Source organism: Anolis carolinensis, chromosome 2 (assembly GCF_035594765.1).
Source record: "Anolis carolinensis isolate JA03-04 chromosome 2, rAnoCar3.1.pri, whole genome shotgun sequence".
In the NCBI taxonomy this organism is placed as follows: domain Eukaryota; kingdom Metazoa; phylum Chordata; class Lepidosauria; order Squamata; family Dactyloidae; genus Anolis; species Anolis carolinensis.
The window spans coordinates 292430301-292447050 of NC_085842.1; the positions used below are offsets into that span (position 1 = coordinate 292430301).

The following is a 16750-nucleotide window of genomic DNA, read 5'->3' on the forward strand; positions in this document are numbered from 1 at the left end:
AAATCATTCTCTCTGTACGGTTGATAGTTTAAAAAAATATTCTTAAAACATCTATATATATAAAAGAGTGATGGCATCACGGCGACCCACAAAACAACAAAAGTACAGGCCCCCCAACCTCGAAATTTGACAACACAACCCATCACCCACGCCTCAGGGTTGATACAACAAAAACAAAAGAAAAATAAAGTCCTAATTAGAGGGAGAGCAATAATTGTTTTTATCCAATTTCTGCCAGTTTAGAGGGCTAATCTCTGCCCACTTGGTTGCCTAGCAACCAATTCAGCCAAAGGACAGCCAGTGTTCAGTTAGGCCTCAAATTTAGGCCTCACTTAGGCTTCTTCCACAGATTATCTAATTTGCACTGGATTATATGGCAGTGTAGACTCAAGGCCCTTCTACACAGCTATATAACCCATTTATAATCTTATCTGCTTTGCACTGGATTATCTTGACTCCACACTGCCATATAATCTATTTCAGTGTACATTTTATACAGCTGTGAACAAGGGGCCTCATATAATCCAGTTCTAAGCAGATAATTTAAGATTATCAATATGCAGTAGAGTCTCACTTATCCAACATAAACAGGCCGGCAGGATAAGTGAATATGTTGGATAATAAGAAGGGATTCAGGAAAAGCCGATTAAACATCAAATTAGGTAATCGTTATACAAATTAAGCACCAAAACATCATATTATACAACGAATTTGACAGAAAAGGTAGTTCCACGCGCAGTAATGCTATGTAGTAATTACAGTAGAGTCTCACTTATCCAACACTCGCTTATCCAACGTTCTGGATTATCCAACGCATTTTTGTAGTCAATGTTTTCAATATATCGTGATATTTTGGTGCTAAATTCATAAATACAGTAATTACTACATAGCATTACTGCGTATTGAACTACTTTTTCTGTCAAATTTGTTGTATAACATGATGTTTTGGTGCTTAATTTGTAAAATCATAACCTAATTTGATATTTAATAGGCTTTTCCTCAATGCCTCCTTATTATCCAACATATTCGCTTATCCAACATTCTGCCGACCCGTTTATGTTGGATAAGTGAGACTCTACTGTACTGTATTTACAAATTTACCACTAAAATATCACAATGAACTACAAAAACATTGATTATGAAAAGGCAGACTGCATTGGATAATCCAGAACATTGTATAAGCGAATGTTGGATAAGTGAGATTCTACTTTGATATGAAATAATTTCTGGGATAGAATAATGCAGAACAATATAATCTCTAAAACCAGGACAGTAAATAAAGAAATAAAGAAAGTAAATAAAGCAGGGAAATTGGAAATTCCACAAAGGAAACAATCAGGGCCAGCTAACACCTCCCAAGAAAGGATTCTTCCAGAAAGGAAGCTGAGAAGGCAGTGAAGCACTGTGTATTACCAAAGTCATTATTATTACTATCATTACTATTATTATTATTATTATTATTATTATTATTATTATTATGTTGCGGTCAACCGTGAAAATGAATACAATCTGGCTCCAAGTATTCAAAAACACTAAAATCAGAATATATAAAAATTAATGTGGTATAATAAAACAGAACAATACAGTCTCTAAAATCAGAACACTAAATAAAGAACAACACTCTGAAAACAGGAGAATTCCACACAGGAAACAATCAGGGCCAGCTAACACCTCCCAACAAAGTATTCCCATCATCAAAGACTGGCAAATCCTCTGTTTCCTCAGGGCCACAGACAGTAGAAGCATATAAAATATCGCAAACAACACCACTCTGAAAACAAGGGAATTCCAGACAGGAAACAATCAGGGCCAGCTAACACCTCCCAACAAAGTATTCCCATCATCAAAGACTGGCAAATCCTCTGTTTTCTCAGGGCCACAGACAGTAGAAGCACATAAAATATCGCAAACAACACCACTCTGAAAACAAGGGAATTCCAGACAGGAAACAATCAGGGCCAGCTAACACCTTCCAACAAAAAAATCACTCAGGGAGGAAACAGCCAGGCTTTAAATCTGCAAGGCCATTACATCCTAATCATTTTTCCTAATTGCAGCATTCATACTTGCCTTCAAGAGACAAAAAAAAACAATCAGAAATATTGTATATTCACAACCTTTAGGAAATAATATCCCCTGATGGCGCAGCGTGTTAAAGCGCTGAGCTGCTGAACTTCTGGACCGAAAGGCCGCAGGTTTGAATTGGGGGAGCGGAGAGAGCCCCCACTGTTAGCCCCAGCTTCTGCCAACCCAGAAGTTCAAAAACATGCAAATGTGAGTGCATCAATAGGTACTGCTCCGGCGGGAAGGTAACGCCGCTCCATGCAGTCATCCCACATGACCTTGGAGGAGTCTACGGACAACGCCGGCTCTTCGGCTTAGAAATGAAGATGAGCACCAACCCCCAGAGTCGGTCACGACTGGACTTAATGTCAGGGGAAAACCTTGACCCTTTACCTTAACTACCACCAATTCCTCAATACTGTATTTCCCATACCACCATACTTCACCACAGCAACGCGTGGCCGGGCACAGCTAGTAATTAATATAATGTAATCATGATAATTTGTTTAAGGAATTGTGATATATATATCAACTGGGATCCAGAGTTTGAGTAGACCCATTGAAATCAAAGGGACTTAAGTTAGTCATTGACCCATTTACTTCTGTAAGGATCAAATACATGACTAGGACATGGAGCAATGGATTCAAGTTGCAGGAAAAGAGATTCCACCTAAACATTAAGAAGAGCTTCCTGATGGTAAGAGCTGTTTGGCAGTGGAATGGGCTGCCTTGGAACGTGGTGGAATCCTCTTATCCGGAGGTTTTTAAGCGGAGGCAGGATAGCAATCTATTGTGTGTGGATGTGTGTTCTTGGATGGCAGATGGTTGGACTGGATGGCCCTTGGGGTTTCTTCCAATTCTATGATTCTGTGATTCTATTATTGGGGGTACATTTACACTGACTGCTTCATTAAGGCAGCTTGAAAGTGCAATTTTTAAACAATGCATGACATAAATGTTTATAATAACACACATTGGAGGCCTTAAACTGGGGTGAGCAACTGGGGTAAACTGGGGTAAGCAAAATCAGAGGATTTTGCACTAGTAACTGTAGATGTAAATCAGAATCCAAGGTGAAACCAATTAAGGGGTGGGTGCTCTGGCAATCTGCACATGTGCATTGTGGCAAGAGGAATTTTTTAAAAAACTGCATCTTCCAGATCTGTGAAGCTGGGGATACTGCAGATCCTGGAACTAGGTTGAGACCAATTTCTGATAAATATAAGCACCATCCAGGACTCAACCGGGTTCTTGGCCTTCCTAGATAATCAAAGCCATGTTGAACTTGTTTTCTCCTCTTCCACTTTCACACTGACCTAAGTGGACAGTGTCAATGTGCCCCTAAGTGCACACAATTCACAATCAGGTAAAATGTCTCTTTGCACTTTGCTAACTCTGCCCAAAATGACAAAATGTTATTTGACAGGGCAAATTGTTTTGTTTTGTTTTTCATTTTCCCCTGCCTCCTTAATTTTCTGTAGTGAAACAAAATATCCAAATTTGGTCTTAAATTAGGATGCAGGCTTTAGCTTAATTTGATATGAATAAAATATTCCAGCTCAAGTTATATATTTAATGCATTTTTTTCTCATATTAACTTGATGCTCCATCATATAAAATTACTGCCAGATTTAGACTTTGTTGTTGTCTGTTTTAAAATTTCAGTCCATATGTTCCTTTAGTCTCTGAGCAACTGGCTAGTCAATGAGTGTAAAGGTTTTTTTGTTGTTGTTTCTGTGACTTGGCATTACTTTTATTATGTCTGCAGTGTAAGTGTAGATGAAATACTGCTTCAGAATTCTCTTTCATTGTAACATCATCCATACTTTAGTATTTTTTAAAGGAAAAGCAATAATCCTCATAAAAATTCCTATCTAGAGAATTTTCCATGTTATGCTTTTAAATGATTAGTCCAAGTATATGTGAGATTTCTAACCCCCCCCCCAAAAAAAACACTCCCAAAGTTATTCTTAATGTTTAAAGATTTTCAGTGAGCTACATTCTATTTTAATGAGTGATTGTAAAATTTTGTATTAAATGTAAAAGGCCGTCTTGTTAATTTTTATGTATATTACAGGATTTACAATTGAAGCTCAGCTAAAGATAAATAACAAAATGCATTTGCCTTTACCAGTGACTGAACATAGCTAAACAAAATGAAACATCTGTATGTTATCTATGTAAAGAATGCTGATGTCTATAATTGGTCAATGTTTAACCCAAATATTTCTTTGTTCTAATAACTCATACCAATTGAAAGCTAATTCTGTGTTTTCTATGATTTTTTTTCAGTGGTGCTATCAGGGAGATTGCGTACCTTTTGGCACTTGGCCGCAGAGCATAGATGGGGGTTGGGGTCCCTGGTCAATATGGGGAGAGTGCAGCAGGACCTGTGGGGGAGGAGTCTCATCATCAATAAGACATTGTGACAGTCCAGCGTAAGTAGCTAAAGTAAGCCAGAGCCAGCAAAAAAGGCATATTTGGAAATGTTTCAAAGTGTGTTTTCACGTGGTATCTGTAAAAACGTTTCGGTACTATCCCAACACTTGTCTTAAAAAGCAGACAGAATCAACTATCCAGAAGATGTTTTCTTGACATACTTTCACATTCTAAATATACTCATAAAACATACACTATAAATCAGATTGGCATGTGATTTCTTTTTTGACAGTTCTATTTATGTAAACCATACAACTGATGAATCCCACTTAATGCTCCAATTAAAATTAGTCCTGCTAATATATTAAAATACCATGCAAATCTTAAGTTGTTAAAATATTTGTCACTGTGAGACAAAGATATTACTGTTATGTATATCAGCAACTAAAATGTTCTCAACCTCCCTGTTCCTTTTCTGGGAGTCTGTTCAACCATGTGATCCTTATCACTTGTGTGAGCTACAAATGTTTTGCTTTCTTTAATTCTTAATAATTATTCTACAGAAAGCAACTCTTCCTCATGATACCAGTATTTCAGGAAAACATTTTGTTCCCATTGTTCCCAATGACATAATCATTTTTTTAGTCTTGTGACATGTTATTACATCTATTCTGTTTTAACAGTTCTAACCTGTTAGGTCATTTGCATTGTTCCAACCTGTTAGGCATTTGGCAATGTGGCAGGACGGGATAATAATCTTTTTTTTCTAGGAGCTTTAAATGCACAAGTGTGCGTGCACTAACACACATGTGCATGACTTTGAAAAGTTAGGGTTTTTTTTGGATTGCAGCTCTCAGAATGTCCCAGTAAGATTTCCAAGCTTTCATAGAATCATAGAATCATAGAATAGTAGAGTTGGAAGAGACCTCATGGGCCCTCTAGTCCAACCCCCCGCTAAGAAGCAGGAAATCGCATTCAAAGCACCCCCGACAGATGGCCATCCAGCCTTTGCTTAAAAGCCTCCAAAGAAGGAGCCTCCACCACAGTCCGGGGAAGAGAGTTCCACTGTCGAACAGCCCTCACAGTGAGGAAGTTCTTCCTGATGTTCAGGTGGGATCTCCTTTCCTGTAGTTTGAAGCCATTGTTCCGTGTCCTAGTCTGCAGGGCAGCAGAAAATAAGCTTGCTCCCTCCTCCCTATGACTTCCCTTCACGTATTTGTACATGGCTATCATGTCTCCTCTCAGCCTTCTCTTCTGCAGGCTAAACATGCCCAGCTCTTTAAGCCGCTCCTCATAGGGCTTGTTCTCCAGACCCTTAATCATTTTAGTCGCCCTCCTCTGGACGCTTTCTAGCTTGTCAACATCTCCCTTCAACTGCGGTGCCCAAAATTGGACACAGTATTCCAGGTGTGGTCTGACCAAGGCAGAATAGAAGGGTAGCATGACTTCCCTGGATCTAGACGCTATTCCCCTATTGATGCAGGCCAGAATCCCATTGGCTTTTTTAGCAGCCGCATCACATTGTTGGCTCATGTTTAACTTGTTGTCCACGAGGACTCCAAGGTCTTTTTCGCACACACTGCTGTCAAGCCAGGCGTCCCCCATTCTGTATCTTTGATTTCCATTTTTTCTGCCAAAGTGAAGTATCTTGCATTTGTCCCTGTTGAGCTTCATTTTGTTAGTTTCGGCCCATCTCTCTAGTCTGTCAAGATCATTTTGAATTCTGCTCCTGTCTTCTGGAGTGTTAGCTATCCCTCCCAGTTTGGTGTCGTCTGCAAACTTGATGATCGTGCCTTCTAACCCTTCGTCTAAGTTGTTAATAAAGATGTTGAGCAAAACCGGGCCCAGGACGGAGCCCTGCGGCACTCCACTTGTCACTTCTTTCCATGATGAAGACGACGCATTGGTGAGCACCCTTTGGGTTCGTTCGCTTAGCCAATTACAGATCCACCTAACCATAGTTTTGTCTAGCCCACATTTTACTAGTACTCATGCACACAATAGTTCTTGATTTGTTTGAGCTGTGCAGTCTTTCGCTGACAACGTTAGAAAATTCAAAGTTGTAAAATAGACTGTTGTTCTTCTTCAAACCTAGCACATTAAAAACCTTCTGTATTACAAAATATGATGTTATGTGAAAAAATGAGAGAATTTAACCTTTTTTCATAGTGGATAATCTTAGGCAAGTCACACATCCCAAGCTTCAGAGAAGGGTAAAGGCAAACCTTTTTTTAACAAATCTTCTCAAGAAAACCCTTTGAGTCATTTCTGACTTCTGGCAACCCCAAGGTGGCCACCTTAAGGTTGCCAGAAGTCAGAAATGACTCAAAGGCATACAGCAACACTGACAAGGTCACATTTATAACAGGTTGATATTCCAGTCATTTCTTTAATTTCTAACATATTTACTGAAATCAAATGATCTCTTTTTCATCTTTGTCCATAGACGGGATGTTTTAACTAGGCCTTTTAGCTCACTTAGATGCCACAAACCAGAAATGGATTGCTATTCTCAGCATTCCTCACCATATTGGTGATAGTTGCTTGGAGTTGCTGTTCAATAACACCTCACCTTCCCCAAAGTAATTCAAGTGTCAAAACACAGCAGACAACTCCCATCGTGTCTGTTTGCAATGCACATCAGATGTCATTTGCTTCATGGTAACTGTTTTACACTGAAACCATCTTGGAGGTCATTTCATTCTTCATAAATTTCTTTTACATAAACATGTTTGCTGGGAACAACATAAAGATAAGCTATGGGGAACCTGAAACAATCACACTACATTGAAAAATAAATTTTAAATGTTTTAAACATACTTCAGGTTTTTTCACAAATGATGGTGAATTTCTTTCTCTTTCAAAGAACATGGCAGTTTTTCTGTCTGTTGTCGAAGGCTTTCATGGCCAGGATCACAGGGTTGTTGTTTGTTTTTCGGGCTGTGTGGCCATGTCTCCTGATGTTTCGCCCACATCTATGGCAGGCATCCTCAGCAGTTGCCTTCCCAAATCTTTGTAGAATGAGCTCCCATTTGCAGACATGTTTAAAAAGGATTATTATGGGCAATCAATTTATACCTACATACAACAGTATGCCCAAAGCTAAATCAAAGGGCCCCGCCGAAAGCTAAATCATAGGGCCCCATAAGACTGTGCCATTTTGGCAAATATTAACTAGTATGGGTCAAACTGTGGGTATTCAATAGTGAAAGTTGCTTCCTTGCAATCACTGGCCAATCTGGATTTATAATTGCTCTGGAGCCTTTCACATCTTTGCCATGTTGTCCTTCTTGCTTCTCATACAGTCGCTGTTTCTTTGCCCTTACCCACATAATCCATATTTGCACCTGATCTTCATCAGGTTTTTTATTCATCGTCAAAGCTGGAGTCAAGAGCAATATGAAACAACTTTATTCTTATAATAGGTTTCTGGTGGTAGAAACAAATGTAGGAGAAGTAACTTTAAAGGGAGAAAGAAGTACTGTTCCTTGATTGATCACATACCTGTATTAGAAAATAAGGTTGTTTTTTCCCCCTCAAAGAAGCATTATTGAATGATGGCACTGAGCATATATAGTTTGATTGCATATTTAAATTACATAATGGTGTTGACACTTTATCTCATAACTCTTCTTTGAAGGACTACAATAAAGATGCAGACAAAATTGAAATATCTGTTGGATCCAAGTGATGTTTCCTTCTCCATTTGGGAGACTAGTGTGGAGCAGCCTTTGTAATAACATGAAAAATGCCAGTGAAGTAAAGCAAAAAATAATTCAAAGCAGACTCTTGGCAAACCTTTATAGGTGTCTTCCTATATTTGCGGGATTGATCATGTCCCAAGTTTTCCCTGAAGAATCTATATATATAAAAGGATTAAAAAAATCGGCCTAGGACAAAACAACAAAACTACACATCCCAGAAACACTAAACTTGGCAACACAACCCCTCATCCATGCCTCTACGTTCATACAACAAAAAGAAAAGAAAAATAAAGTCCTAATTAGAGGGAGAGGAATAATTGTTTTTTATCCAATTGCTGCCAGTTACAAGGCTAAACTCTGCCCACTTGGTCTCCTAGCAACCTACTCAGCCCAGTGGACAGGCACAGTTAGGCCTCAGGACTCTTCCCCACTGCCTATAAGATACAGATTATCTGATTTTAACTGGATTATATGGCAGTGTAGACTCAAGGCCCTTCCACACAGCTATATTACCCATTTACAATCTTATATTATCTGCTTTGAACTGGATTATCTTGGGTCCACACTGCCAGATAATTCACTTCAGTGTGCATTTTATACAGCTGTGTAGAAGGGGCCTCATATAATCCAGTTCTAAGCAGATAATATAATAAGATTATAAATATACAGTAGAGTCTCACTTATCCAACATAAACAGACTGGCAGAACGTTGGATAAGTGAATATGTTGGATAATAAGAAGGGATTCAGGAAAAGCCTATTAAACATCAAATTAGGTAATGATTATATACATTAAGCACCAAACATCATGTTATAGAACAAATTTGACACAAAAAGTAGTTCAATGCTCAGTAATGCTATGTTGTAATTACTGTATTTACAAATTTAGCACCAAAATATCACAATGAATTTGAAACATTAACTACAAAAACATTGACTACTAAAAGGCAGACTGCGTTGGATAATCCAGAACACTGGATAAGCAAATGTTGGATAAGTGAGATTCTACTGTAATATGAAATAATTACTGTGGTAATCCAGTCCAACCCAATTCTGCCATGGAGGACACAATCCAAGAATGCCCAACAGATGGCCACCCAGCCTCCCAATAATAACAATAATAGTAATAATAATAATAATAATAATAATAATAATAATAATAATAATAATAAGAAGAAGAAGAAGAATATCATATAATCATAAGGTTAGGAGACACCCCTAATGATCATCCAGTTCAACTTCCTTCTACCATGCAGGACGACACAAGCCAAGCACTCCTGACAGATGGCCATCCAAGATCTGCACAGTAATAATACAAATCGAATCATAGAATCAGACAGTTAGGAGAGACCCCTAAAGGCCATCCAGCCCAACCCAACTCTGCCATTGGACGATACAATCCAAGCACTCCCAACAGATGGCCAGCCAGCCTCTCAATAATAATAAGAATAAGAATATCATATAATCCTAAGGTTAGCAGATACCCCTAAGGATCATCCTGTTCAACTTCCTTATATCATGCAGGAGGACACAATCCAACCACTCCTGACAGATGGCCATCCAATATCTGCACAATAATAATACACATCGAATCATAGCATCAGACAGTTAGGAGACACCCCTAAAGGCCATCCAGTCCAACCCAATTCTGCCATGCAGGACACAATCCAAGCACTCCCAACAGATGGCCACACAGCCTCTCAATACTACTACTAATAATAATAATAATAATAATAATAATAATAACAGCAACATCATACAATCCTAAGGTTTGGAGTGACCCCTAAGGATCATCCATATCAACTTCCTTCTACTATGCAGGAGGACACAATCCAAGCACTCCTGACAGATGGCCATCCAGCCTCTACATAATGATGATGATGATGATGATGATGATGATGATAATAGAAGCATAGTATCCAAGAGTTTGGAGAGACCCCTAAGGGCCATCCAGGCCAACCCTTTCTACTATGCAGCAGGACACAATCCAAGCATTCATAATACATGGACAACGTATAAATACTATACAGTACTACACAGGGACATAGACCCCCTTTACCCTCACCACTTTCACAGTACACAAACAACCAAATGCATACTAAACATAAAGACAACCATACAACAGACATTCAACACCACCACTACCTCAACAAGTTCTCACCAACACCACCAGACAAGCCACAGCAACGCGTGGTCGGGCACAGCTAGTATAATAATGATGATGATGATGATGATAATTTTATTAATTACAGTAGAGTCTCACTTATCCAACACTCGCTTATCCAACGTTCTGGATTATCCAACACATTTTTGTAGTCAATGTTTTCAATATATCGTGATATTTTGGTGCTAAATTAATAAATACAGTAATTACTACATAGCATTACTGCGTATTGAACCACTTTTTCTGCCAAATTTGTTGTCTAACATGATGTTTTGGTGCTTCATTTGTAAAATCATAACCTAATTTGATGTTTAATAGGCTTTTCCCTAATGCCTCCTTATTATCCAACATATTCACTTATCCAACATTCTGCTGGCCCGTTTATGTTGGATAAGTGAGACTCTACTGTACCTGCTCCTCCCTGTGGCCTAGACAAATGTGCCACAGTGGCATTAAAGAAAGGGAAAATGACTCACAGCGAGGGCATAGAGATGCCAAATGGACAAACCATAAAATGCAATCAGCCTGAAGCCTATAAATATCTGGGCATACTACAATTGGAAAATATCAAGCATGGGCATGTGAAAAATGTGGTCAGCAAAGAATATATCCAAAGAGTCAGAAAGGTTTTGAAGAGCAAATTAAATGGCGGAAATATGATCAAGGCTATCAACACCTGGGCCGTCCCCGTCATTAGATACACTGCTGGAATTGTGAACTGGACACAAGCAGAGCTAGATGATCTGGACAGAAAGACAAGAAAACTGATGACAATCCACTACTCATTACACCCGCATAGTGATGTTGACAGACTTTATCTGCCCAGAAAATCAGGAGGCAGAGGGCTTCTGCAAGTGAAATAAACGGTAGAGGAAGAGAAACATGCCCTGGCAGATTATGTGAAAGGCAGTCAAGAACCAACATTGAGGGAAGTCAACACTAGTAAAGCTTCAAGTTCAAAATACAAAGAGTGAATACCGTAAAAACACAATCCAGAGCAGAAGAGAAAACTGGCGAAAGAAGGCTCTCCATGAACAGTTCCTGGGGAAAATCAAGAGCTAAATTGACAAAGAAAAAACACGACGGTGGCTCACAAATGGAACTTTGAAAAAGGAGACGGAGGGCCTGATTCTGGCAGCCCAAGAACCAATGCCATCAAAGCCAAAATTGAAAAGTCGACAACAGATCCCAAATGTAGATTCTGCAAGGAAGCAGATGAAACAATAGAGCACATCCTCAGCTGCTGCAAGAAGATTGCACAGACAGACTACAAGCAGAGGCATAACACAGTTGCTCAAATGATTCATTGGAACGTGTGCCACAAACACCATCTGCTGTGACAAAGAACTGGTGGGATCACAAGCCGGAAAAAGTTACAGAGAATGAGCATGTCAAGCTACTCTGGGACTTCCAAATTCAGACAGACAGGGTTTTGGAGCACAATACTCCTGACCTCACGATCGTGTTAAAAAACAAAGTATGGATTGTCGATGTCGCAATCCCAGGTGACGGCAGGATTGAGGAGAAACAACTGGAAAAGTTGACACGATATGAGGATTTAAAGATCGAACTATAAAGACTCTGGCACAAGCCAGTCAAGGTGGTCCCAGTGGTGATCAGCACACTGGGTGCAGTGCCTAAAGGCCTTGGCCTGCACTTAAACACAATTGGCGCTGACAAAATTACCATCTGCCAGCTGCAGAAGGCCACTTTACTGGGATCTGCTCGCATTATTCACTGATACATCACACAGTCCTAGACACTTGGGAAGTGTCCGACGTGTGATCCATTCAACAGCCAGCAGAGTGTCTGCTGTGGACTCATCTTGTTGTGTTTCTAATAATAATAATAATAATAATAATAATAATAATAATAATAATAATAATAATAATAATAATTGTTATTATTATTTTATTAATTACCTGCTCCTCCCTGTGGCTTGAGGCGGGCTACCATATTGTTAAATCAGACAGACAAATACAGCACAATTAAAAAGCATATATCAAAATACATACAACAAAGACTGACACCAATACTAATAAAATGCAGATTAAAATTCACAGTTTAAAATTGACAGGATAGGACATATGCAAAACAGTTCATATTTCATTGTTGTCTCAATGGGAGCCAACCTGTAATGCTGAGATTCTTTGAGGGATTTTATGTTATAAGTGAACAACATATTTTAAATGGGATGAAAGAGTAGATGAGTACTAAGATAATCCTGAATAGATACAGAGTTAAACCTAATTGAAGCTTCTCCTTGAGTCTCTTTTTCTATTTCCACCATGTTTCCTCACTGTTTCTAATCCCATATCCATGACTTGATATCCTATTAGTCTTTCAAACTAAACCCTCCATTCTCCTGTACAACTTACTCTTTTTCATATTTTCTACCTTTGAACTCATTCACCTTTAGGTAGAACTAAAGAGTTTAAATTCATGTCTTCTGAAAATCTGTAACAGTAAGAGCTGAAATTCTTGACATTATCCATGAATATTGATTTAAATACCTCAAAATAAACTTTTAAACAAATTGGACACAGTGTTTTTGTGTATTCTGACTCCAAACTGATAAGACTATGAAAACACACAATTTCAACATTGCAGTTCATCAGCCTTTTAAAAAAACTGATTTACATCCACCTTATTATACTGAACTATAGTTTTGTTCTGAGGCATTTATATTTATCCATATTTTACCTTGTTTATGATATATAGTAACCAATTACATTTTCAAATCCGTGCTCCTTATGTTTCTTGCATTAATCTGCTAAAATGCAATGCCCCTGTACAAATTCTTACATAGAAACTTTCACAATGTGGATATGGCTACTCAGTCTTTTTCTATCCTTTGAAAGCTTCAAAATTTGTTTTCAATGAAATTGCTTTGCAAAGCAGTTTCCTATACATCTTATCGATGAACTGTATGAGAACGAGTATTCCTTTCTGATCTTCAGTGCACAGCACTCTAACACTCAGTATTCATAGCAGTCTGATTGCAGTGAATGCACACTGACATAATTGGTTTCAGGGTTCATTCAGCATGAGTTATTAAGATGACATTGATTCCCCTCATCTCAATAACTATTAATACTCATCAGGATCTCTGTGCGCTATGTCACTCTGTTCATTACTGTTTCATGCGTAATACTGCACTTACATACATCTAGCAAGCTGCCTGAGTATGCTTCCATTAGCTCCTCTGATGGGAATGGGCCTCATAGTACTCAGAGTGATGGCTGACAGAGTGATGGCTGACAGAGTGATGCCCAGTGAACCACTTATTCTGTGTGAGGAAAGCAATAGGAGTAGGTTAGCTTCTGCTTTAAGGAGATGCCTTGGGTGCATTCCTTCTCCCTCTCCTTCCTTATGTAGGATTGAGGGGAGATAATAGCCATATCCAAGACCCCATAGACCAGATGAGTTTTACCTGCTTAATTCCTCCATCTCTAAATGAAAATTGGCTCCGTCATGCCCATTGCTTTTGGCCCTTCTAAACTGTCAGTGTAACTTTATTATTGAGCAAAGCTGCAAACCATTAAACACATACCCACAACTAAGTCCCATTGAAGACAGCGAGGCTTACAGCTGAGTATTTATTTATTTATTTGCAACATTTACGCCTTTTTCTACCCTGAGGGGGACTCAAGGCGGCACATCCAGGAGTAGACATATCCAGGATTGTTTTGGGAACTATTCAGTTTGCATTAACTTTTTGTTTTTTAGATAACAAGTGATACTGTAACAAATATGCTAGAACAAATACAAGGATTTGAAAAGGTCACTTTAATATCGCGTGCTCTTGAAACTCTCCTCAAATTCAAAGGATTGGGTGTTGTTAGTTCCAAAGTTCTTTATAACCTGATCAATATTGCCATTCAAATGAATACTCCACAGATTTTAGATGTATATCCATAACATTTAATTTTAAGTTTTAGAATCTATAGCAATACATTGGAAAAAATGAAATTGGATGAATAATCTCAGTTACATTTTAGACATTTAGGCTTATGTTTTTCTGTTAGTAAATACAGTAGAGTCTCACTTTTCAAACATTCATTTATCCAATGTTCTGGATTATCCAATTTGCCTCTCACCAGGATCTACAGCTGTTTCTCTAAGCAGCAAGGACTGAACTTTTAACAAATTTAATTTCAAATTATGTTGTTACTATAAGTTCATTTTATGCAATTCTATCTTTATTTGTAGTCAGTTTGTTAGTAGCCAATGTTTTAGTGGTGAATGTTTTCAATACATTGTGATATTTTGGTGCTAAATTTGTAAATACAGTAATTACTACATAACGTTCCCGTGTATTGAATTGCTTTTTGTGTCAATTTGTTGTGAAACATGATGTTTTGGTGCTTAATTTGTAAAATCATAATGTAATTTGATGTTTAATAAGCTTTTTCTTAATGTAATGTCCACGTTGCAAGTATTCATGGTACATCATACAGGTCTTTGGAATGCAATAATACTGTACAGGCAGTCCCCGAATTACAAACATCTGATTTACAAACGATTCATAGTTAAGAATGGGGGTGAAACAACAGGAAGTGAGAGAAATCTACCCCCAGGAAGGGAAATTCACTTCTAAAAGAGATATCACGAGGAAAAAGTGTCTCCACTGAAGCTTTATTCCACAACAAGCCATATTTTTCAAAATCTAGTTATCACAGGGACAGAAAGTGAACTGAACAAGGGCAAACAGCTAAATAAACACCACAGGGGTGTTAACGTTTCCCTATGCTATCCAAAGCTTTAAAATACATACTGGCTGGAGTTACACTTTAAAATGTGCTTGTTTTTGACTTACCTACAGATTCAACTTAAGAACAAAGTCACAGAACCTATCTTGTTCGTAACTTGGAAACTGTTTTCCTATTGTGGTTGGGGTTTTTTTTTTTGTATTCTGATAGACATGAAACAAAATAAAATAGAGGACAAGGTCCAATGGCACATTTTTTCTAGATCCTAATCAGCATCCCCCCTTCCTACACCAGCCTCCTCTGTGCACCCTAATACTTTGATCCGGATTGATGAAAATCTTACTGAGCGCAGTGCAGTGCTGGGGGCAGCAGTAGAACGGGATGAATGGCTTGTTTCTAATGTCATGGAAGTAGGACATAGGATCTTGACTAGAAGAAATTAGTTTCACATTTATTTTCTGAAAAACCTAAGTTAAATATTTTTGTCACTTGAGTTCATATTCTTTAAATGTGAAGTTTTAAAATATAGTATTCTCCATTTGGAAGGAACTGTGAAAAATGCATGGTTTTTTCATTGTTACTCCTTTTATTTTTTCAAATGTATAAAATTTGCAATATGTTTTCCAGACCTTCAGGTGGTGGAAAATATTGCCTTGGAGAAAGGAAACGATATCGCTCCTGTAATACTGATGTGAGTAGATCAAAGCTAAGCTGAAATGTAACTAAATATCTGAAATGCTCTTATTTCCCCAGAAGATATCAGAGTTTCTAAAGGACAATTCTCTTACAATCTAGTATTGTATAAAATTATTCAGCAATATGTTACTTTTTGATGAATGGGATTTACTTCTAGGGGAATCGATTTAGGATAACAGCCTTAAGTGTATATTCATATAAGCAGACCTGAGGTCTTTCAGTAGTGAATATCAACAATGGAAGTAATGGATCTTATAGGTACTGCAGAAAGGTTGATATGTAATCGTAGTAATAGAAACTAAGATGGTCACAGGGTGCTCAAGTATGAGCCACTCTTACCTGTAAGAACAGCGGAGGAATAATATTGGTACATGAGAAGAATTTTCTTATTGCAGCATTCAGTTCTGTGTAACTTCAGAAGCATTCTTCCTAAATTCCAAAGTATGATTAAACAACCTTTCCTTATTTCTCAGTCTAAATGATATAACCTGTATGTCTACCATTGTGGTAAAAGCAGTATTATATACATATTCAGAGAATAATTAAAGCAATAATAGAGTAGATAATAAGAATAAAAATAAATGCCAAATGGAGTTGTGACACAGAGAAAAATCCTTGCGTTAAAAACTCAAAGTAAATTCCTAAAATTAAATCTCCAAAAATATGAATTAAACTAAGCCAGTGTAGTACAGTGATTTGAGTGTGTTAGTAGGCTTGAAGACCAAAGTTTGAATTTATGCTGAGCCACAGAATCTCACTAGGACCCCATTTACACTGCCATATAATGCTGTGTAGCTGCATGTTAGCCTGGATGTACCAAGGTTAGTGCAGTTCAACCTGGGTTAAGCCTTCAAAAAACACCCGCAAAGTTATGAATCTTCTGGGAAGAGCTGAATCTTTGCACATGCTCTGTCAGTGAAGACTGCCATCTGGGGTTGCTATGTGTGACCCCAGATGGCATCCCCACAGTCATCCCACGCTCCCAGGGAGGAGGCTTTCTTTTCCAAAGCTACATTGCATCATCAGTGAGGG

General features: G+C 38.1%; 1 protein-coding gene across 2 annotated transcripts in view; it reads left to right on the plus strand.

The window, feature by feature from the left end:
- Window positions 1-16750, plus strand: part of adamts6 (ADAM metallopeptidase with thrombospondin type 1 motif 6) — a 180663-nt gene that overhangs the window by 127770 nt on the left and 36143 nt on the right. For both annotated transcript variants that reach the window (XM_062972381.1, XM_062972382.1), the window contains 2 exons: window positions 4357-4502; window positions 15650-15713. In XM_062972381.1, the coding sequence (XP_062828451.1) occupies window positions 4357-4502; window positions 15650-15713 (210 nt within the window). The remainder of the gene's footprint in view (window positions 1-4356; window positions 4503-15649; window positions 15714-16750) is intronic.